Source organism: Oncorhynchus mykiss, chromosome 4, assembly GCF_057628025.1.
Source record: "Oncorhynchus mykiss isolate SJ-2025 chromosome 4, ASM5762802v1, whole genome shotgun sequence".
Classification (NCBI taxonomy): Eukaryota; Metazoa; Chordata; class Actinopteri; order Salmoniformes; family Salmonidae; genus Oncorhynchus; species Oncorhynchus mykiss.
In genome coordinates this window covers 66,244,899-66,270,244 of record NC_143025.1, presented here as the reverse complement: position 1 = coordinate 66,270,244, position 25,346 = coordinate 66,244,899, and the positions used below count along the sequence as shown (strand labels likewise).

General features: G+C 43.7%; 1 protein-coding gene across 2 annotated transcripts in view; it reads right to left on the bottom strand.

Moving 5' to 3' along the window:
- LOC110522207 (mannosyl-oligosaccharide 1,2-alpha-mannosidase IA) overlaps positions 1–25,346 on the bottom strand; it is a 167,652-nt gene that overhangs the window by 69,601 nt on the left and 72,705 nt on the right. For both annotated transcript variants that reach the window (XM_021600408.3, XM_036975779.2), the window contains exon 4: positions 20,224–20,304. In XM_021600408.3, the coding sequence (XP_021456083.2) occupies positions 20,224–20,304 (81 nt within the window). The remainder of the gene's footprint in view (positions 1–20,223; positions 20,305–25,346) is intronic.

Sequence of the window (25,346 nt, the reverse complement as noted above, 5' to 3'; positions counted from 1 at the left end):
ATAAGATCTTCCTCCAATAGCCTTAGCGAGATGAGGAGATAGGTGTCAATGCAGCAGCTTACAGAGCGAGCACAAAGGGCAAGCGTGCCCGGGTTTCAGACAAGACGCTAGTCTGAGAGGTTACCACAACGCCGCTCACCAGCGCTCAGACACTCAGTGAGAGACACGGCAGCGGGTGGGTGGACGACTCCCGACTCCAACGCTCCAGTTATGGCAGTAAAGCATGCTGGGTAAGGACGGACTGTCAGCTCTCACATTTAATTTACAGGGCACTCGCTTCCTCCTCCACCCCACGCGCCCTCAATCAGAGGGAAGAAAGAAGAAAAAAAAGAAAAGAATAACACGAAGGAACACAGGCAGCCCAGTTCCCTGCTCTGAGAGCGCACACATTCATTATCCGCTGTCAGTGGGGAGGGGAGAAAGTGCACGCGTGCAGCGCACAACACTTTCCAGAATCAGTGGAGCACAGCGGAGCGTAACTCCATCATTCAAGTCAACACCAGGTTCATACTGTACAGCACATGCCCTTGAAATAGTTGTATAGTCCATGTACTTTCTAATAAAACAGCCTAAACACCTGCCTGTTATCACTTTGTAATGCAACTCAATTGAGGGAAATGGATGTGGGGATTGACGACCATGTTCATAAACTAAAAAGCATTAGAGGGGACGACCACAATAAAATCCTTGATGTAATATGTTGTTCCTGGACTCAATAACACTTGACAGGCCTCCTGTCGTGTGTGAAACGCGACCCTTTAAATCTACATTTGCTGCGCATCACTGGGCTCACCCCCATTATGTCATGAGGAGAAAACTATTCCTCGTGCATCATCACGACTTGGAATGTAGCCTAGGTTAGGTAGTTTGTAGGGAGATTATAGGATGGAATGTAGCCTAGGTTAGGTGGTTTGTAGGGAGATTATAGGATGGAATGTAGCCTAGGTTAGGTGGTTTGTAGGGAGATTATAGGATGGAATGTAGCCTAGGTTAGGTGGTTTGTAGGGAGATTATAGGATGGAATGTAGCCTAGGTTAGGTAGTTTGTAGGGAGATTATAGGATGGAATGTAGCCTAGGTTAGGTGGTTTGTAGGGAGATTATAGGATGGAATGTAGCCTAGGTTAGGTAGTTTGTAGGGAGATTATAGGATGGAATGTAGCCTAGGTTAGGTGGTTTGTAGGGAGATTATAGGATGGAATGTAGCCTAGGTTAGGTGGTTTGTAGGGAGATTATAGGATGGAATGTAGCCTAGGTTAGGTGGTTTGTAGGGAGATTATAGGATGGAATGTAGCCTAGGTTAGGTGGTTTGTAGGGAGATTATAGGATGGAATGTAGCCTAGGTTAGGTGGTTTGTAGGGAGATTATAGGATGGAATGTAGCCTAGGTTAGGTGGTTTGTAGGGAGATTATAGGATGGAATGTAGCCTAGGTTAGGTGGTTTGTAGGGAGATTATAGGATGGAATGTAGCCTAGGTTAGGTGGTTTGTAGGGAGATTATAGGATGGAATGTAGCCTAGGTTAGGTGGTTTGTAGGGAGATTATAGGATGGAATGTAGCCTAGGTTAGGTGGTTTGTAGGGAGATTATAGGATGGAATGTAGCCTAGGTTAGGTGGTGTGTAGGTAGATTATAGGATGGAATGTAGCCTAGGTTAGGTGGTTTGTAGGGAGATTATAGCCGGAATGAATGCTGGCCAGGAAATTGTCTTTTTAAGAGACATGTTCAGACTGAACATGATATTTCCCTTCTCGTGGCTCTGTCATATTCTCGAGTAGCACAAGTTTGACTGTTCACATACCTAGTTAGTGGCAGGTCCCCAGTCGAAACACAATGTAGAAACTAGTGATGGGGGGGAAAAAAATGTTTGATACAGTTGGATATTCTTTTTGTGTTTGACACCTGCACCAAAAGTCCTCTTTTTAAATTAGGGAGCCAGCTTGTTTTCAGCACTTTTATTTCCATGACGGATCAAAACGTGTCTCTCTGCAGCAGACATATGATGAGCAACACGATTGGAACATCGAATGACAATTATTTTTTAAATCACGGTATCGCATGGCAATGCATATAGAATTGTGAGAATCGTAACGGCATCTAAGTATCATAATAATATCGTACCGTGAGTTCCCTGGTAATCCCCAGCCCGAGTAGAAAACACCGGAACTATCCAAAAAAAAGAGGCCAGTACACTACTTTGCACTCCACAGAACACCACAACTCATGCCCCCAAAGCAGTGCATTCATTGCATGCAACAAATAACCCAAGGATATTCATTGATAAAGTCTCTCTGGGCATAATCAGAGGTATCCATAACTGCAGGGTGGGTTCGTTATAGAAAAATGCAAAGTGTTTATCATTTTTTCTTTAAATAACAAAGGTCAGTCACCACACCAGCTTCAGAGAGTGACTGCATCCGCTTGCGGCATGCTGGAAAAACAAGGCTGGTGACCTGGTTTTGTTGTGTGCTTGCCCCTCACATCAGCATGTAACGCTGGGCCAGAAACAATGGAGGGGCGAGGGATGTTTTTTAGCTTTGATGATCATCCAGCGTTGACCTTTGAAACCGGCTGACGCAGAACAAAAGGCTGATGGGAGTTATTTTGCAGGCAGGGCCCTAAATGAGCACAGAGCAAAAACAACGCCGCCAGACTGTCAGCCCACCGGTCTTCAGAGCTCCACGGCCCAAACGTTTCTCTCACAGATCCTCACAGAGATGGTATAACCTTTGAAAACATCCATCACATCAAAAGGACAACTAGGGATCTGTGCTGATGTTTTGATATACTGACACCCAACCAGGAACAGGGAATACATATAGAAGAACAAGAAGCTGATGTAATTGGAACGTTAAGTACTGTCTTTTGAATAGTGTTGGTAAAAATACATTAAATTGAGCAGTGTATCCCCTGAAGGGAATATGCTCTCACACATACACACACACGCACGCACGCACGCACGCACGCGCGCGCGGTCTGCCTGCTGAGCTCCAGCTCTGCAGCCCCACAGACCCCGTCCATGTGCACAGTAAGCACACAGGAAGTAGTGAAACAGTGAGACGTTGAACTGCTCTAGGGATTCAGTCTCTCTCTGTAAACTCCCCCTGTGCTTACTTGCCTGCTGTCATCAGTTGATACAGTTTAATACAAGGTAACACAGGGCAACAACTCCAGTGGAGCGGTTGAACTGGATCCCTTTCAGCCCAGATAAGATACAGTAGCATTTCTCACGATATGGTGACGACGTTCGAGGGAAACACTTCATTGTTCAATTCCTTCCTGCCGTAGCTTCCTGCGCTGAGCGATGCACATTAACATTGCAGATGGCTTATTAGGCTTATCAGCCTCCCCAAACGGAGAGATGAGAGACCATGACAACAAGCTTAACCTCCCGAACGGAACAGCAGCGGCTGAGTGTCAGAGACCCCGCTGAAACTGTCTGGCTGTGCTGTTTAACTTCCACTTAACTGTTACAGAGAAGTTAACTACTGTACTGACTGGAGGAGTGCTGGAGGAGTGCTGCAGGGGGTCCCTGAAACTAACAGGCCCTTTGACTGTCTGCCAGATATATCCATATGCTAGAGACGGCTGAGAGGGAGGAGAGTTGGGAAAAAAAGACAGCGGGTTAGACATGATAGGCAGGGTGGTCTTGAAAATAAATGCTGTGTACAGTTTTGAACGAGACTTGATTGATTTTGGAGGCAAAATGTTGAGCTGTAGGGGCATATAGTGGAGCACAGAGGACATGGTGTGGAGAAAACTACATCCGCAGAGAGATGGTGTAGCAATTATATCCTCTATGAGGAGCACTATGGGCAAGAAGTCAGCTAACACTCGTGTCCCAATTCACACCGGGTAGAGAGGTGGTAAACCAAACTAGTGTAGCCGAGGGCTTGTCAACACACTAAGAACTTATAGCATCTCGGTTTCTTAGCTGATAAAGCCGCGGTAACCCGCTGAAGGTCCCCCCCCCCCCCAATGTGTGACCTCGTCGCCCAAACCAATTTTCTCCTTGTCAAACCACGGCGTGTGTGTTCAGCAGAATATGCTATGGAACGAACACGGGCGGTTGGTTCATCCTCTTGTTATGGTAGAGGGAGAAAAAGGGTCATTATATCAGACTTGGGAGAAGATGAACGATGATTACCGAGCAGATAGTAGATAAGAGGTGCTTTCTCTCGGTCTCTGGCTCTCTGGGACTTGGAACTAACAGATTGCTAATTGTGTTCAACCTAAATACTGTGTAGGGAGGGACGAAGCCACTGCTGCTGAGGACTAGAGAGAGCGCCTGAGAACCCTGGGTGTTATGGGTGTGGCTTGTCACCGCTCTTCCATAGTAATCCAATAAGGACAGTTTGTTCCTGAGCCAGTGGATAGGGATGGCCCAGAGGAGGCTGAACAGTTCACACTTCATATACTGTCGTGGGCCTCACAGACTGTCAAAGGATGCTGTTGTGGGGGAACAGCGAGTGTAGTTTCCTCATAGAAAGTGTGTGACCTAGTCACTCACAGAGATTCTCTTTCCTGCATGGCTGTGTCGTTTAAAAAAGGAAGGATCCTTCGCTAGACTGAACTCAGCTCTAAATCCTTGAGCTGGATGCGATAGAATCAAGGTTGCAGTATCTGGGGACTACATTTAGAGAGAGCTCTGTGAGGGAGGAAACGACTGAGTCAGTCGGAGTCACTACAAATCTCCCACCAGCCAGCACCACATCACATTAGAAAGGCTAAACATTCCCTCAAATACAAAAAGGTCCCTCTGAAGAAGACGGCTGATTTCTGGACGCAACATCGATAATATTGTTCTAAATAGAGAAATCCCTTTGATATGTTCAGGACTTGCACAAGACAGAGACCGGTGTGGAGTTTCACATTAACATACCTAATATTTTTCACGAGGCCTGCACTTACCCTCCCACACTGCGTTTAGAACGGGTGCTCTAGTGTGCATTTACCTCTAAAGCTGAACAAGTGTCTATGGAAATGAGCCCTAGCCAATCACTTCACTTAAAGACAAAACAAACACTTCAATTCCATTCGTAAAACTGTGGCGTGAAGTGTGGGCAGACAATCTTCAAAAAGCCAAATGCCGATGAGCGCTCGAGGGGGGGTAAAAACACATAGCGACCCGGGATCTCCTGTGTGAATTTCAAACGGCTGCCTGCTGTCCGGATTAAACAACCCCAGCTGAGAGCGATGTGAATCTGTGGCTGGCCACGTTTGACAACGCAGATATCCAATCACACACCCCACTCAGCACGTCAAGCCACACCCTTATCATCACACCCCTATGCTCCTTTAACTCCACTTCACAGTCATACAGTGGCGAGGAGAAATGATGTCACCGGTTAACAGGTTATAGCTAGGGCATAACCCTCTGGAGAGGCTTCTTCCACCATGGGATGTAAATAACACTTTGTTAAAGGGAGAAAACTGGGTTTGCAGGGGGAGCAAGACAACTAAAGTTGTATCCCTCACCTTTTTTTTTCTCTACCAATAAAGCACATTACTAAACATACAGCTAAACTTCTAAACGCGAACATATCCACTCTTAATCCACTTTCCCAAACAAATAGTCTCAGTGGAAAGTGATGCTGGTGCCTGTAATATGTGAAGTGGAGCCAGGGTGTCCTGAACCCCATCGAGGCGCGAGGCGACAGCCTGAAATGAGTTTCTGTCTTCAATCATCTCCTCCCTGGCTCCAGGACCTGACCCTGTTGCCTAGCATTACCGTTAGCACTGCTGGAGCACCATAACAATACAGTGTGTCACAGCACAATGAAGAGCGCCAGGCAAAACCAATTCTCTCCCCACAGAATACAGCACTGGTGGTGGCAGATGTGTAGAAAAACATATTACTCTCTAGAATACGAGGGGTCCAGGGCAGCAGGCACACATACGGTAACTGGGTCATTTGTATGGCTTGTAGTGGCTGGACCATGTCCCAAAATGTCTCATTAGTCAAATATAGTGTGATTATGTACATTTTGCCCTTATCAGGAAGGGGACTCATTACTTTTCTACATAGGTCAATGGGCTTGATGGATGATCGCCCAGGTAGACACCTCTTAGAGGTATTTAATAAAACCACTTGGAATGAGAACCATCGGCTATGCTTTATTTCTACCAACCACCTGAACAAAATGCATTATTAATGTATGCATGTACAGTTGATGTCGGAAGTTTACATACACTGAGGTTGGAGTCATTAAAACTCGTTTTTCACTCCACAAATTTCTTGTTAACAAACTATAGTTTTGGCAAGTCAGTTAGGAAATCTAATTTGTGCATGACAAGTCATTTTTCCAACAATTGTTTACAGACAGATTATTCCAGTGGGTCAGAAGTTTACATACGCTAAGTTGACTGTGCCTTTAAGCAGCTTGGAAAATTCCAGAAAATGATGTCATGGCTTTAGAAGCTTCTGATAGGCTAATTGTCATCATTCGAGTCAATTGGAGGTGTGCCTGTGGATGTATTTTAAGGCCTACCTACAAACTCCGTGCCTCTTTGCTTGACATCATGGGTGGTGGCAAGGAAAAATTACTTGTGTCATGTACAAAGTAGATGTCCTAACCGACTTGGCAAAAATATAGTTTGTTAACAAGAAATTTGTGGAGTGGTTGAAAAACAAGTTTTAATGACTCCAACCTAAGTGTATTTAAACTTCCGACTTCAACTGTATATGTCTATAGGCAATGCCTATTCCAAGGAACTTTGAGCTGTTATGAATGCTTATGGCAAGTTAGTAATCCTTTAGTAATACAACGTGTGCAAAGCATTGTGAATTATTTATTGCCTTAACACTAGAACCGCCATAGGCCAACAGACCACTGACGTTTGATTTTGTAAAGAAAAACAAATCGCTATGTCCTGCTCGTTCCCTGAGTTTCCCTAAATCTTTGTATTTTGCTCATTTGTCAGATCCTTTTGACCAGTTTTTTTTCACACCTATTCCCAACGTAACTGCGCCAAGACAATGCTGTAGCGCGTTGGTACCCAGCCAGGCGTTATGCATCGCTCTCTCCTCACTGAATGACTGACAAATGGATGAATGGGCTAGAATTGTGCACCTTACTTCACAATTGAATTTAAATGAAACTGAATGATAAAGAGGGTGAAGAGGTTGATTTAATTTAGAAAGACAATAGTGTAATGATGAGTTTGTGTTGCGCCTATTTATCAGCAGCAAATAATTTGATGGCGTGCCTTGTGGGTTAATACCCTTCTCTTTTACTTTGTATAAAGAAGCTGTTATGGGACGGTTTCATTACTTTAAATATGACTAAATCACATTTATTGTAAAGGAAACGAAAACATAATCCATGTTGCAGTAGGCCTTCAGAATAATGCAAAACATATCCATGACTCTATCAAGGGAAGCAAACAATGGCAGCCCACTGGATGAATGACAAATGGATGGAATGGGCGATAATTGTGCAAGTTAACTTTACAATCTAATTTAAATTAGGCCTAACTGAATGATGAAGGTGAGGAGGTTGATTTAATTTAGAACAACAATAGTGTAATGATGAGTTTGTGTTATGCCTATTTATCAGCGTTGGCGCTCATTTTAATAATTCCAATGATCTCACCTCAATTTGCTTTATATATAGCTATTACAAATATATACACTATCGGTCAAAAGTTCAGACACACCAACTCATTCCAGGGTTTTATTTATTTTTACATTTACATTGTAGAATAATAGTGAAGACATCAAAACTATGAAATAACACATATGGAATCACGTAGTAACCAACAAAGTGTTAAACAAATCTAACAGACGCCTCACAAGTCCTCAACTGGCAGCTTCATTAAATAGTACCGGCAAAACACCAGTCTCAATGTCAACAGTGAAGAGGCGACTCCGGGATGCTGGCCTTCTAGGCAGAGTTGCAAAGAAAAAGTGATATCTCAAACTGGCCAATAAAAAGACAAGATTAAGATGGGTAAAAGAACAGACACTGGACAGAGGAACTCTGCCTAGAAGGCCAGCATCCCGGAGTCACCTCTTCACTGTTGACGTTGAGATTGGTGTTTTGGGGGTACTATTTAATGAAGCTGCCAGTTGAGGACTTGTGAGGCATCTGTTTCTCAAACTAGACACTAATGTACTTGTCCTCTTGCTCAGTTGTGCACCGAGGCCTCCCACTCCTCTTTCTATTCTGGTTATAGACCGTTTGCGCTGTTCTGTGAAGGGAGTAGTACACAGAGATGTAAGCGATCTTCAGTTTCTTGGCAATTTCTCGCATGGAATAGCCTTCATTTCTCAGAATAAGAATAGACTGACAAGTTTCAGAAGAAAGTTATTTGTTTCTGGACATTTTGAGCCTGTAATCAAACCCACAAATGCTGATGCTCCAGATACTCAACTAGTCTAAAGAAGGCCAGTTTCATTGCTTCTTTAATCAGAACAACAGTGATCAGCTGTGCTAACAAAATTGCAAAAGGGTTTTCTAATGATCAATTAGCCTTTTTAAATTATAAACTTGGATTAGCTAACACAACGTGCCATTGGAACACAGGAGTGATGGTTGCTAATAATGGGCCTCTGTATGCCTATGTAGATATTCCATTAAAAAAATCAACCGTTTCCAGCTACAATAGTCATTTACAACATTAACAATGTCTACACTGTATTTCTGATCAGTTTGATGATCTCAGAAAATACACTTTTAGTGACCCTAAACTTTTGAACGGTAATGTATGTATGTATGTATGCATGCATGTATGTATGTATGTATGTATGTATGTATGTATGTATGTATGTATGTATGTATGTATGTATGTATGTATGTATGTATGTATGTATGTATGTATGTATGTATGTATGTATGTATGTATGTATGTATGTATGTATGTATGTATGTATGTATGTATGTATGTATGTATGTATGTATGTATGTATGTATGTATGTATGTATGTATGTATGTATGTATAAACAGTACCAGTCAAAAGTTTGGACACAGCTGTGTGCGGACTGTGGAAACGAAGCATAAAGAGAAGACTAGATTGATTCATGTGTAAAGGCACGCGTATAAGATCACGATACCGTGTTCTATACAATCAACAAACGACTGTTCATGCAGCGGTGCTTTTGTTTAGGAACACGGAAAACTATTTTACCTGTGCACCTGGCTGGTTATTTTATCATTATATTTTTTGTTTCTACTTTATCAAAATAAGCTGGACTTTATTCAATTGTACAACTCTATTACTAATCGAATCTACAAATAAAGTGGATCAAATGGATTACACACTTTTTGATACTAAGGGAAACAAAAATAGGCCTATATCCTAGGTTATTTCTAAGACTGTGTTCATCAAGCATTGGTGCTTATGTTTGCGGGTTGATGCATATGATAAAGGGGACGCCCAGGAACATTTTCTAGTGGGTACTGATAGTCTGAAAGGCCAAGGTGGTTCTAGTGTTAATACAGTACTAGAAGGCTGTTAAGGAGCCATGAGCTGTTATGAATACTTATCATATCTTCCCATGCGTCAGACGGTGGTGACAAGAGGGAGCTAGAAATTAACTCATAATGCGTTAAATCACAAGAAAGTGTTACCCCACAATAATGATTACAGCCATTATAAGTTCTCCTCGGTGAACGTTGGCATATCATTGGCTATAATAACAGATGACTTCTCCTGACTAACAACTCATTTAATAATCCGATACCCAGTAAAGCGGAGCCATCTCTCTCCCTCGCTCTCTCTCTCTACGCTGCAAATAGATTCTTAGTCTAATTACTTGGTAGTATGGAGTAATGAACACTTCATAAGCACCTGTTCCATCCCCACAGAGGGAGGTTTCAGTTGGCACCACTCAGGCACACAGACAGAGAGCCTAATCAGCCCAGAAGAGGCGACGGCGGTTGTGGTGGTGGGATCCATATTCGAGGTGGGAGTCGAGCTGCCTTCCCCTAGTCACGACCATGTTTATCATTATCTGCTCGACTTCACTGGAAAGCCATTATCACGTGCTAAGGTCCGTCCTGACAGGTTGTTTTTTGTTACAAGCCCTCACTGTACTGGAGTAATATCTCCCTGGCGGTAGCTAGCAAGCTAGTCTCATCAAACAATCTGCCCATCTGCCCCTGTGTGCTCAACGTCGAACCTCTTCGTTGTCACTTAACCTTCAACGACAGCTCCGAGGAGGCCATTTTTAATATGGGCTATCCCTATTCATTTGTCTGATTATTTGATGGCCTGAACATGTGGAATAGTGTCTTCAATTATAGAGACCTCTTCCTGTAACTAAGCTATTAACGAGTAACTCTCAGTATGACAATTGCCTTCACAAGGTCAAGCTCTTGATAAGCGAATAGATCTGCTTACGATCTGAGCAGAAAACTGCAGGCAGTATAAATTATCTGGGATTAAATACACATCAAGACGACTTAGCGCCATATGTTTGAACCAGGGGTTGAAACCGGTTCAGGGAACAGAACCAAAAACCGGAACATAATGACTTTTTCAAGGAACAGAACCAAACCGGGAACGAAAGTGATCCATACTGGTCCGGAACAGAACCTTTATTTTAAAAGCATAGTTAATAATATTATTTTCTTCTAGTCACACAAAAAATGTAACAAAGCGCTTTTACAAAGCCCTCACTTTGTGGCTGCCTGCAAGCTGAAAATCTTTGCCTGTGTGTGTGTTTAGGCTCCCTGCCCCTCCCCTTTCCAAACCGCAGGCTACTGTACTGACGTTACAGCAGGCTACTGTACTGACGTTACAAGCGTGATTCAGAAGATAGGGAGATACATTTTTAATTAGCTAGAGAAGAATGGATTAACTTTTTGAATGTGAGTTGAGGATACTATAGGCTTAGTTTCACGTTGTATTTATTAAACTAGACAACGCCATGACGTGTTTTTAAATCTGGTGCAGCTCTTCACACACACAAGCTTGTTAATGTTAGCTAGATAACTCAAAGGACATTTAAACTTTTACTGCAGTGGGACAAATCACGATCACACAGACTGATTCTTGGTGGTCTTAAACCAATCTACTTTGAAACTAAAGTATACACCTCACAGACGTGGTTATGGGCTTAACAAAAAAAGAAGACACCTGTACCATGTCAAATACAGAGTTAGCAGTTATTTTGTAAATAACATTTATTAATTTTGTTAAAAATATTAAATAACATTCCACCCATGAGGCCACTAGTCATTTGACCGTAGGAAAGGACACAGTTCCTCCACAGAAGCCCCTCCTGTGGACCTAATTCAGAAAATGCATGTCATAACAAGATGTCCAGTGTTTCAAGCCAAGCCACCTCCTCAACCATCTCTCGCCCTCTCCCCACCCACAAAATGTCAGTCGTATCTTTCGCCATAGGCTACACTTGTCTGTTCGTCACGCAGCATGTAAACAACTAGCTTGCCTGGCCTATCCACACTGATTGGTGAAGTCATTTAATGAGCTAAAGCAAGAAAATAAAACTCGAGGATTTCACAGGTTAAAGAAGGAACAAAAAGGAACGATATAAACCAGTACTTTTTGGGGGTTTGGAAAAGGTTAAGAACTTTAGTTTGCTGGTCGGGAAACAGTGGAATGGAATTGTCGTTCTGTTTAAAATAAAATGATTGGAAAATTAATGTTGGTTCCAAGCCCTGGTTTGAACACAGCACATCAGATTTGGAGTGTTTATGTGATTTGCGATGAATTGGGCTTGTGAAACGGCCGGGTCTATAAAGGCAGATGGCTTCATTAGCATTGCAGTCATGTCGAGAAGATGAAACAAACTCAACTCCATTGGGTTCCCTCTCACTTCTAACACAGAGAATACATTTGACTAGTCTATGGATTCGATTAAAGGCTCTGACACTTTCTGAGCCTCCCTGTTGCGACTTTCTCCAGGAGGAAGCCACGATGCTCTAAATCACCTCATTAGAGACTGCCACAGCTGACTGGCAGAGTTAACATATGGACCTGCAATCAAGTTTCTGGTTGAAACTCAGAGCTCCTACATCCCCTGTCCTGGACAAGGTTACTGGTTAAGTCCATCACTTCTCAGTTCAGACACAGCCTCACTGCTCTGCTGTTCTCCTGGGCTCTGCGCCCTGTCCAGACAAGACAGAACTGACAGTACTTAAAGGTTGGGGGAGGGGTTTAAGATACATGCCAGGATGGAAGGGTGTCTGTAGAGAACATGAGAGAGAGAGAGAGAGAGAGAGAGAGATTGGCTTCCAGCAAGTCCCTTTCTCCTCTGTCTTAGAATCTCATCGGTTCTCGTGATGGTATATTTCATAACACAGCCAGACACAGGAAAGTCTCAGGGGCCTGGGACCATTTACGGCTCTGAAGGATGTCACAACAGAATACGTAACAAAATGTGTAAAACACAAGGGATGTCATTGTACCATTTGCGACACCTGAGGACGCGTAGGCAGGGATGGAATGTTTGGGTGCCAACTGCACACTGAGGCCGACACTGAGATTGTTTTCCTTCTGACATTAAGGAGGTGAGCAGTCATGCACTCTCTGTGTGTGTGTGTGTGTTTGCGGAGAGACATTTGTTTGAGAGGACACGTAGGTGTAGGGAGTGGGCGCTGAACCGCAGGACCCAGAGAGAGATGGAGCAGCCTTCTAACAGAGGTACACAAAAGCAGTAGGCAACACAAGATGCCAAACCATACAACATTCCTTCTCCACATTATGCAGGCATTATACCCCACACATTTCCAGTCAAACTAGAGACTGCTGAATTCATTTCATCATCCACACATTCCTCCCATACAGGAGATAGCATGTACAGCATTGCAGCCTACTACAGGTATTTTTGTGAGTGAGGAATAGATGAAAACCAAGCAATTTGTGGAGTTCACACAATGCCAGCCTCTCATTTGACTGGTTGACCTCTACTGTAAACTCCGAGGATCTAGTCTAATGAGGCTTGTATAGAAGCCTTTCTAGTGGAAAGATGAAATGCTGCGATCCCTGAGTGTGTGGTTCTAGGCTGTGCTGCTCCAATCTCCCTGACTGGCAACGCAGGCAGGCACCAGGCAGACACCAGGCAGGCACCAGGCAGGCACCAGGCAGGCACCAGGCAGGCACCAGGCAGACAAGCACATCTCCTAGCGAGAGAAGAGGGAGCCAGGGCAGGCAGGAGGCAGAGAGTAGAGGAGAGAAAAGTCCAGACCTCAGGGCCAGGAAATGTCAGTCCAGTAGGCAGCAAGGCCAAATGAATTAACACACCAAGAGCAAAACTGCCCTATTCACACGATAATGATGCAGCCATTTCTTGCTGGGTCATCAAAGCCCATAGCAGATGTTACGCCGTATTAAGCATAGAGTAAAATGTGAGCAGGAGTCATGAATGCACCTTCATTTAACCCCCAGGCGTGCTCGCACTCCAACGGACAGGAACATATGGCACGATGGTTATGACTTTCAACGGTACACAAGTGTGACCATAGAGATCCTATTCAATTAGAATTCCTAATTCTAAGAGTGTGACATGGTAACAGTTAAATTGCTTTGATTTAGTGCTTTGCATTTCTGCACTCTCAACTCCCACTCCAATGCAGCATACTATGATCCCTGAGAGTCTGTTGAGATCTACCAGGTGTGAGACTACCACACAAATGGGACGCGACACTACAGAAGTTATTGTCAGGTAAGCACAGAACAATTAGCTTGCCTACAACACATAAAAACACACTTTTTGTAGTGTGGTGGGTTCTAAATGATGCCATATGGCAGTTGTTCTGTTGTGTGATGCTTCACGGTGAAAACCTTCCCAGTGGAAACACAGTAACTTTATGTGTTTCCAATGAAGATATTAATTGGTGCCACCTTGAGTGCCGTTCTCACAGATTGCAAGGAACCTCCAGGCACCCCAGCTGGGGATGTACGTTCATTGAGATGCATAGTAACATAATATGGCAAATATAAGTTTGACTTATGTTCATAGGGGTAGATACTGTAAGTATCAAAAAAGCAATTTCCCTTACTGCAAATAACATAACTGTATGCTGCTGTTCATATCACCTTCATTTTGCTTATTTAAAGCATATTAAGCTTCACACAACAGGTTTCCTATCTAGGCTATCAGAAATGTGCCTATCTTTGGATTAAAGAGCGAAAATTCAATTCATGTTATCGCCAAAGAATATTCTGCAGTGTGTTTTACACTGAAAAAGCCATATAGATCAAAGAGAAAATCTGGACCATTAGAAGATAAGCGCCGGGTATGAAAACAACCGAGAGGAAATCACAGGAAAACAAAAAAGTTCCAGTCTCACTTCTTTTGAGGCAAGTGGCCAAAGCCAGAGGGAAGACTGACAGACTGAGTGACAGCACAGCACTTACCCTTCCAGGCTACAACTTTATTTCCGTCTTGAGACTTAGTCACCAACTGTAAAAGGCTAAACATATCCCATCCAAGATGGCACTCTAAAACACTGGCCCAGCCATCATTAACAAGGTAGACGCTCTCTCTCCTACATGTTGTGGCTTAACGAGAGCAAACAGAGTGGTTTCTGTAAGAGCCGATGCCTTGTGACAGATACAAATGGCTGTGGACCCTTGGCTATGATTAATATCCCCCCTGTCGCGCCCCATCCGCCAGCCATAAACAAGTCAGATGTACTTTTTAATCATACCAGCCAAAACAGCAATAAACAGTGGTAACGAGCCTTCAGCCCACCGCTTGCTAATGAGTTGTGATTTACATGCAAATAGAGGAATGTCGCCTGAGCAAACAATGGGAGCAAATGGGGCTGGGGGTTGGTGATAGTGAGTCACTGGAGAATCGCAGTTTGAAATGATTCATTGATCCGTTCGCTTGTCATGTAGGGAGGGGGCTTCGCATCTCGACAGATGTAGAAAAAAAATGAAGACGCACAAAATGTCTGTCTCAGAGATGGAGATTGCATGAAGACTGCATTAGCATTTCAGTGGGAAAAGAAATAGGAAAATATTGCCTCAACTGAAATTTTTGATTCAACAACAGTCCCTCGTGACTTTGTCCTTGCTTTGCCGGAGATGACCTTTGCCTACTAATCTACTTTCCCTGACTGTGCTCAAAAAGTTGGCAACACTGTGTTTTGATCCCATCACGGTTGTATAACAAAATTGGAGCGGATGACAGTGTTTTCGGCTTGACTGACTGACAAGAGAGGATACAGGACGTGGCAGGTGCAGGGAAAATGTATGTTTCCTTGTCTGAGACTTGAATAGATGGCCAGCGGTAAACCCGGTTTCCCAAACAACCCTCACAATAACACGAACCGAGAGCGGCTGCGGAGCTGGTGTGGTTTCATGCCAGCTCTATATGGTAGCTAGCGCTCCCTGCATGGTGGCCACACTGGCGTTTTGCCTACAGCCCGTTGGAGAAGGAGACAAATAGGAGTGGGCTTCATCACCCGTGGCACACCTAAACTCTTGTGTTCAGACAGAGGGAGAAGGCCCACTCCAATGCTGACCTTGGGTCTCAGCTGCTGGGAAGCCTTGTTCCATTGGACTAATTCTCACTCACACAAAACCAGGAGACAAACAGACAACCAATGGATTTTTTTTATTTATTTAAAAGTAAAAGCCAAGCGGTGGGAAAACTATTCTGTGCAGATGCTAAAACTCAAAGGTCAGTGGATGAGTGAGTGACTAACAGATCCTGTGTCTGTGTCCTTATCCCTTTGACAATGCAACACACTCCAAAGGCTATACACTTTGAAGTATCCTTTCCACCCATTTATGTTGATCGTCTCCATAGCAACATGTAGAAACCAAAACCTGAGGCTGGTATCTTCAGTTGGACTGTAGCCTAAGCTCCGTCAAGCTATACAACAAAACATAAGAAAAGGACGAGACACCTACGGTGACATTGTTCAAACCTTGTTTGATGTGAAAGCACACACACTTTTCCCTACACCATCAGCCAGTGCCTGCAGAGCTTATGGCCTTGGGTTCCTCTCTGGCAGTGGTTGGGCTCTGGGTACACCACTTGCAGAGTACTGTAGGAAATGACTCATTAAAGAGAGTTACAAAAGGACCACTGCTAGTCACACAATGTGACTGAACAGAGAACAGATGAAAAAGACTGCAGTGGCCAGGCTTAGTAGCTAAATCGTTGGCTAAGGAGAGTAGCTAGCTCCTGTACACAAACAGGCAGGTTGGTTGGTTCCACGTTTCTTAATCTTAGGCAGCATATGAGATCCAGGCTAAATTGCATCTAGAATGGAGAGGGAGATCTCCAAACAGGTAACTTCCGTGTATCTGGGAGAAGCTCCACAGCCAGGGCTGTCTGTGCTCCAGCAAAGCCCTGCCAGACTCCCTACAGACCAGGCCCTGATCATCTGTGACTGGCAGACAGACAGACACTGGGCCTATTTCAACAGCAGCACACTGAGAATCACACTGTTTAAATAGCGCTGCTAGCTCTGCAATACATCTGCATACAATATTTGTCTAATGCTTCAGACATAGCACAGCCTAATGCACCCCCTGCCATGAAATGACTGGCAAAATGTTTTAGGCGGGTTTCAAAGAGGTATTTAACTTGGTTCCCCGGATCTCTGAATGATTTAGTCGTACGCGATATTCCTTCCACTGACATGGTGAAACATTCACATTGTGGAGTACTCAGTACTAACCCTTAAAGTCTGAATACCCATGGAGCATGGGTACATGTCAGGTCCACTAGTGAGGGAGCGATTTTACCCCAAGAACCTTCTCCTTGAGAAAACAAATCTGATTGACATAAGATCCAAGATAATCAAAAGCTCCCCAGCGTAACATTGTCACAGTAATCAGGTAAGAGTGTGGATGAGTGTTTGTGCTGTCCTTAATCTCAGAGTGGATATTAAAACCTCTGGGGTCCATCCAGCCCATTCATTCCTGATTCCCTTCGGTCGGTTATGTAAAATTACTTATGGCTCCCGCTCAATATCTGATCCATTGAGACGTTAAGTGCTTTGCTCTGACAGGTCGGCATGTCCCGCTCAGCAACACGTCAGAGATGGAAAACTGGCCAGCCATAAATAACACTGATCCCAAATCAGCCCTGTATTAATCCCATCCATTACTCATAGTAGGAAAAACAACCAAGGTCTAAATCAGAGGTGACCTGGGGCTAGGTGGCCTTCACTTCAGCACAACTTATGAATGGTTAACAATTCCACTCTATCAATAGCTCATTTCAGAAGGCCCTGGTATAATTGATCTGGCACCACATTAAGCTGTCTGCGATGCAGATGAAAACCACTCCCACTCAGAAGAACAATGAGCGAATCAGGAGGAGAGGCTCTTTATGGCTCCTTCACCATGATGATGATCAAGTGTCTGTTCGGCTCCTCCTATCGGGCATCTCAGGGCTGGCTAACAGACAAGGACAGGCCTGATCAGTATGCAGGGCTGAGGCTGTCCTACCGTGCATCTGTGTAGTTTTACACATACAAAATGTCAAAGGGTCCAGCCTGCTTTGAGTTCCAGCCAAACGAAAGGCACAGGGGCCGGGGAGAGATCTCAGAGCCTGGCTCAGGGGCCAAGGAGAGATCTCAGAGCTTGCATCCCAGGACCCATCTCCCCTCCCACCCACCACCGGGCCTCAAACACGTGTCTCAGCCTCCATTGTCTTGCTCCAGGCAGCTTAAAGTGGGTCATGTATACATAACCGACTCTCTCTACCTTCTCCTGCAGGACTCGGAGGAGCTCCCTGGACTCAGGTTCTGAAGGCTCACATCAAATGGGTCTGCCTCTCTTAGAGGATGAAAGGGTGAACAGAGCAATGTACGCTCAGTTTTAGAGAGGAGAAAACAGATCCAATCTGCTGGGAGTGACACAGCCTCACTGTACAGATATTGAAATACAACAAGGGAGAATGAAGGGGAGTTCACTACAACACTAACACACCTGGTACCCTAGTTATGTTTGTCAATGACAGCATTTCCCAGTGCTGCACTCAAGGATATTATTTTCTACAGTGTTTTGGAGATAATGGGAATTGATTTATACATTGAGGCAATTCAAACACCCTATTCCCTGTGTAAATCCCTGTAGACTAAGCAATGTCCAGGCTAAGCTGCGGAGCACCACAAAACAGCATTATGCCACACTTATCATGTGTGGTTATGATGAAAAACGGCATGGGTCAAGCTTCCCAATACAAGAACGACAAAAAAAAAGGTGTCGCTTTCAACCACAAACCTGCACAACCTGTAGCCTTGCCGCATGACGCGTCACTAGAGTACTGGCAATTTCCCTGTTGTTCATTCATCTGCAAATAAAATACCATGAACTGGCAGGTACATCTACCTACTGGAAGCCCTTTTAGTCCTGTGGATATCTGCCTCGGGATATAGTGCCTCTTACCGAGAGGATTTTAACATAATAAATACACCGGGAACAAAATAAAAGGATTACATAGTCACTCTCCAAACCGTAAAATAATAAACCTGCAAATCCGGCGGATATCATTGTAGTTGCTTCTGTGAACCACTCGCCCCTGTTTCAGTCACTGCTGCTTAACGGTGTGACTTCCCTCTCCTCAACCTCATCTCATCTACATTTTACAGTCCAGAAACACCATTAATATGAATGGGAGCCAGAATTACAATGAATTACAATGAGATTTCCACACACAGCATGCAATACAATGCCTTTCCAGCTTTTGTGTGCAAGTCTTGGACATAACACATTGCCATGTTGTTTTGTATTCATTAATACAGGGCATTTCCATAGCAATCCAATATGCCAGCTTATTTTATTTTTTACAGTGCATGCTGTACGGTGATGAAAAATTCCCCCAGTGTCTCTCCCAGCGTGTCAGAACAAAATGATGGTAAGCACGACAAAGGCATGCACAACTTCTTGACACTTCCTGTAGCAAAATAACACACTCAAAACCCTGGCTGCTTCTGGGGTGTGTCAGCAAAGAGCACTCCGAGAAGCATCGTGTTAAAAAGGTAAAGCATTCCTGTCAACCTCACTCTCCAGTAATTCAAATTGCATAAACACTCAAGAGGACCTCTTTCCTACCGTTTTACCTTAATTGGAGGAAAATTATATTAAATGAGATAATCGCTCTGAAATAATTGGCAATGTTTGATAAACAGCATCCTTCAGAATGATGCATGGCTTCATAATGTAAACGCAGTCCTGGAACATGTGCGGGGAAATATGCTCTCCATTTCATTAAAAACCTCTTGCAGGTGAAAATGTGTAAGAGGCCAAATTAATTTGCGTTCAGAACGCCAACTGAGTTTTCAGCCTCTGTAAATCCTCGACTTGATAATAAGTCTGAGCGTGCACAGTGATTGGTGTGACGCTGAGAGGAAACAAAGATCAGCTTCTCCTTTTGCTTCTGTTTCTGTCTGATTCCCTTTAGACTTGGAAAGACTCTAAAAGAGACGTTCTTTGCTGAGCTCATTGAACTTCTAAATGGATTCCTCCCACTCTGGTATTGCGACTGTCCTTCTGTTAATGAGAGCCACTTAGCTTGGAACCAAGGTTCAGTAGTTCCCTGAAACCCTACTGAAATGGGGAGATAAAAAGCATAGATCTTCTGGTCGGAAAAGTCCTCCTGCTTACTAAAATTCAACTGGAGGAGTCATTAGAAGCACTTTGAGAAAACAGGTTGGCTTTTAAACAGGTATTTTTTTGGCCGATTTGGTGGTATCTATGACGATCTTATCTTCAAGCCAGTCATTATAGCAGGTCATTAAAAACCTCTGTCTGCATGAAGAGAAATAGAGGGCTGATAGTACTCACAACAGCTGAATGGGAAAATGAGTTTGGTCCCAAAGAGATAGTTTCCTGACAACATGAGAGAACTGCAGTCCCACACAAATCCCAGAGTTGGCAGGCAGAATGAGCCTTCCTCTCAGAAGAGATTAGCTAAACCCCTGATAAATTTTCATAGCTCTACATCTCCCTGAAGGACTGCCCTGCACTCAAGAGATTGGCGGGCAGTAAAGCGTTCACCTCTCTTTCACAGTTCAACGTTCAGCAACTTTGGAACAACACTGTTCCAACATGGCTGCAATAAGATTATTTAACACCTCGCATCACTCTAAACTGAGGCGAAATGGTTGTTCAACTATTGGCGGCTACCTCTATGTAATTATCTCAGCTAACATGGTCTCTATCAAACTGGGGTCAAATGGAATGAACTAGGTCCTCTTCTCCTCATCACATGAATCAGATCTTGTCCAGTTGTAGCGTTCAGAGTTCTGGGCAGCAGCATCAGCGTTTTCACAGTTAGGTACCTACCTCTTTGCCGGAGAGGTAATAGGCGGAGAGCAGTCCTCCGACAAACCGGATGTTCACTTCAAAGACTGAGACCTCAGCATTCTGCAGGGAGAACAAACAAATACAGTGAGAGAGATAGATGGATGGGAGCAGAGAGAGATGGATGGGAGCAGAGAGAGAGAGAGAGAGAGAGAGAAAGACAAAGGATTCATGATTAGGAGTATTCAACCTGCTGAGTCACCATGTAGCAGCTGGCAGAAATATCCTCACATCACACAATGTAAAGACCGACAGACAGACAACGCTGTGGGCTACACCTGAAGACACTCTGAGGTATCAAAACCCTTAGGCCACGCCTCCATAACTCAGAGAAGACCTCTGAGTAAACCACTTAATACTGCAACAAACATTTGACCATTTCCATTGAGATGAATGTTGAGATGAATGTGATCCACTAATGTATTCCCATGGTAAAGACAGATAAACAGAGAGAGCAGGGGCTGTCAGAGAATGGACTTCCACGGCACTCGCACAGCGCCAAGCCTAACCAACTCTGGAAAAAGGTATCTATAATTGAGAAAATAGCCACCCTGCAATATAAGTGTCATTTCATCTTAAGGTCAAGCTGGGAAGCATGAGTCGCCACCAACAAACATGAACCAATAAGAAGAGGTGATGAGATGCCTTCCTGACAATCCCATCAGGCCAAAACACAGATCTGCACTCAGCCCATTTCCCTCCCGAAGGGCCCCAGGCTTTGTTTTCTCCATTATTATAGCCAGACTTATTACCCATATCCATTCCTCATGTAGATTTTCATTACTCTGAAAAGAAGCATGTGGAGCCCATTCATCCAGAATAAAGTCCTAGAGGCCTACAGTACTTTTAGTACTGATAAATGGTTTTGATAACCTCATCCTAACCTCGAGCCCTTTGCTTTATATGATAGATCAAAATGGTAGATCATGTAGAGTGGTCTTAAAATATTTATGTTAATCTAATATTACTATGTGCATATTTCTTGAGGTTTTAGTGAGAGGAAAAGTTTGTTATTGCCTGTACTTTGAGTGGACCACATTTTAAAAACTGTGCATGGGGGGGGCATTGTCCATTGTTGCACGGGATTTAACTTAATGAGAAACATTTCTTCCTGGTAATGGTGGTGGTGGTGGGCTACAAATAACCTCATTATGGTTTCAGTGACAACGCTTTGTAATTATACCAAATAACAAGTAAATATCAGTAGCCAATACTTTTTTTTGCTGTCCTCATTTCCAAATATAAGCAATTATTTTATATTTGAGGGGGAAATGTTTAACTTTGGCTTTTGTTTCTTGTAGACTATTTGTTTGGGACAAATGGCAGATGAGGGAATAAACATTTGTTTATGTCTTTTTTTTCCATAGATGTTCTCAATACGAAGGCTTCTCTGCACTTTGACTCTTTGTATTTGACTAACAATTTCTACATGAGTAAACTAATCTGGCCCAGAGAGATACAGTTCTATTATTTAATAGTAGAGAGCGTGCGGCAGACAGGCAAACAAGATTATTTAACGCCGGGCCGTCAGACTAACTTATAATTAAAATAAATGTATTTAGTCCTGCAAACCTGCAGACTGTGAAATCCAAATTCGTAATATTTCTGCTAGCATTATCAATGGTGTGTTAATGACTTCAAATTATGACAGATGGCAGTTGTTCAAATGAGTAAAGCATTTTGTATTCATGGTAATGTACTGTTTTTTGCCTGATTGTGGACAGAACGACTTGGCACACCTTATTAACTGTTGAGAAGGGGTTAAACTCTGAGGTATCCTGAGGACACTGCTGTAGCTACTAGCTAGGTACTGTAACGTAGGTGCTTTCCTCTCAGAGAGGATTACTTCTGTTCTGAGGACAGCCATTATCACGAGGCCCTGTCTCCTCACCCACATCAAGACATCAGAGGGCTGTTCTGTCCTTCAGTCAAGAACTTCAGTGAGGCCAAAGCGTCAAGAGGATTTCATTGAGCGTCTTCTGCACTGCACTCAGTGTTCAATTGCATATACTGCCAGGGTTAGAAAATAAAGTGGTATTAGAGCAAATATGTTTTGTGGATACTAATGAGATTAAATGTGATTACGTATTGTAGACATTAAAATGGTGGGAATTCCGTAAAAGGGGTCAACTCTAGAGCGTCGAAATAACGTAAACCGACAACAGCCTCAATGTATTCAGACCAGATGTTACAGGTTGCACAATTTGAATTTACATTAATATTTACATCAAAACACAGAGCAGTCTCTCACATGTTATCGTGGGGTGAGACATTGCTGAATTCCCTAATGTATGAAGTTCTCCCGCTGCTGTTTTAGTAAAAAATGCAAAGTCTTTAAAGTTGTAAGTACGGGATACACATTGTATACATCGTCCAACGAAATACTTACTTGCAGGTTCCTTCTCGACAACGCAACAATAAGAAATAATAGGTTTAGAATTTTTGCAAATGTATTAAAAAAAAATTAAAAACTGAAATACCACATTTACATAAGTATTCAGACCCTTTACTCAGTACTTTGCTGTAATCGCTGCACCTTTGGCAGCGATTACAGCCTCAAGTCTTCTTGGTGTAACTATAAACTTGGCACACCTGTATTTGGATAGCTCTTCTCTGCAGATCCCGTCAAGCTCTGTCAGGTTGGATGGGGAGCATCGCTGCACAGCTAATTCCAGTTCTCTCCAGAGATGTTCGATCGGGTTCAAGTCCAGGCTCTGTTTGGGCCACTCAAGGACATTCAGAGACTTGTCCCCGAAGCCACTCCCGCGTTATCGTGGCTGTGTGCCGAGGGTTGTGGTTCTGTTGAAAGGTGAACCTTGCTCTGGAGCAGGTTTTAATCAAGGATCTTTCTGTACTTTGCTCCGTTCATCTTTCCCGAGATCCTGATTAGTCTCCCTCAACCACTCCCTACTTATTCAAAGGTTGTCAGAAATGAGCCTTGACCAGGCGTCTTGCAACTGGTTTAGGAACCATCTGTCAGACAGGAAACAATGTGTGCTTTCTGATGGTGTCAAGTCACCTCGAAAAACTAAATGATGCTGTTTTATAATTCTCGTAGAAGTATTTCAGATGGTTATTCACATTTCTGCATTGGATAGCTCTTTCATCGGGCAGGTTTCCGCCTATAAATATCTTGGCTTTTGGATTGACAAAAATGTGACTTACAAAACATACGGATGAGCTAGTTAAGAAGCTGAGATTTAAAGGAGGCTTATTTTATAGAACTAGATCGGGTCCTTCCCTAAACAGCAGGAAGCAGATTGTATAGTCAACTTCCCTGCTAGTTTGTGACTTTGGTGACACCATTTATGGGAATTCAGCAGCCACCACTCCTAAACCTTTTTATGCAGTCTACCATAGTGCCCTTTGCTTTATCACAGGTGACAGTTTTAATATGCATCACTGCATCCTGTATCAAAATGTTTGCTGATCCTGATTAGTCGTGTAGACTTCATTACTCCCATTTTGTTTACATAGCTTTACTACACAAGCTTCCGACCTACCTCACTTCACTGTTAAAATAAAACAAATATGACACCAAACCCGTTCACAGAAATGGTTAACTTTCGAAGTTCCACTAGTATGTACCGATATAGGTAAATCTGCCTTCAATTTTAGTGCCCCCCATTTTTGGAATAGTCTACAAAACTCCCTACATCTTGACTAACTGATGCCTCTATGGCAGTTTAGGAGTTTAATGTTGAATGACTTTAATGAGATCAATTTGTTGTATTGTTGTCCTCAGGGCACCATTGTAAATGAGACCCATGTCTCGATGGGTTTTCCCTGATTAAATAACAAGACAATGTATTCCATTGAGACCATTTCAGCCATTACCGGGGTGTGTTTGACAGGTCATTACAAACGTTTCCGCGGTCATAACGTTAGCGGAGGGGGGGGGGGGGGGGGACAGGCAAAAAGCAAGATTATGAAAGAGTCACAGGAGTAAAATGAAAACAATCAATCCAACGAGATTTAAGTGGCTTTTGCACCCCTCAATGGCTGAAAAAGACAGATCCTCAGGTGGGCGGGGCATGTGCGTTGCTATTAATAGGACGCTAAAATAAGGCAAGGCCCATCCAGCTGGGGCTCATGCTGTCAGACCGAACCACAGCCCTCAGCCTCCTGACCTACTGAAACCTCTAGTCAGGTCAAATCAAGGGACATTTTCAATGAATGAGCTCCAATTCAACAGAATAATCAGAGTACAGGGGAAATGACTGAGATGGGATTGAGAAGTCAGATGGAAAAATGGAATTGCAGAACGTTGTGTAGAGGTTCTAGAGCGGAGGCTACAGTTAGCTGAGCTCCATCCCATCACAACGTTGAGAGCAATGTTAGTGAATGACAACAACAATAATACTCCCTGACAGTAAAATCATCTCAAGGAAGCCCCTGTGTAGACACAAAGAGCAGCAGTGACAACTGACTCCTGGAGATGATGCACGAATGCTCTTTCTAAACCTGGCCTTCACTGCTACACAATAACATACTGCCACGTCTGTGGATCATCTGTCAGAGGACCCTTAGAAATTCATCCTCTGATGACGTGCTTTAGTGTGTGAGTGTGTGTAGGTGTGCGTGTGTTTGTACAAAAAGGCGCAGGGGGGGGGGGGGGGGGCTCCCTCAAACCTCTGGCTAGAAAATGTCTCTTTGTTCCAGCCTCTGAAAGGTTATCTTGCAGGCTGATGTCCAGCAAGGCTGTGCAGTCCATTACACAGCTCCTGCCTGCGGGCTGACAGTGGAGCCAGGGCCCTTCCATAATACATACAGCCATTGCCTTTGTTCATGTACTGGCCTTGCCTTTCACAGCAGCCCACAACACACAGCTCACCAGATGAAAGATTGCAGGCGGGCACAAGGCAGAGGCAAATAAAAATGGGCGCTTGCTCGCTTTCTCTCGCTCTACACCTCTTCCCAGCAGAACTGAGTGGGAAACAAAAGAAATTGTCCTTGGCCATTATAGTCCACGCTGTTCACTATGACCAGACCTGTTTTTGTTCTGACCCTATGTGTCTGTCTACCGGTCATGCTCAGGTACACAGACAGGGAGGAGCTGGTGGGGAGGGGGGGGGGGGACGGGGGTCGGCAATGCAAATAGTCTG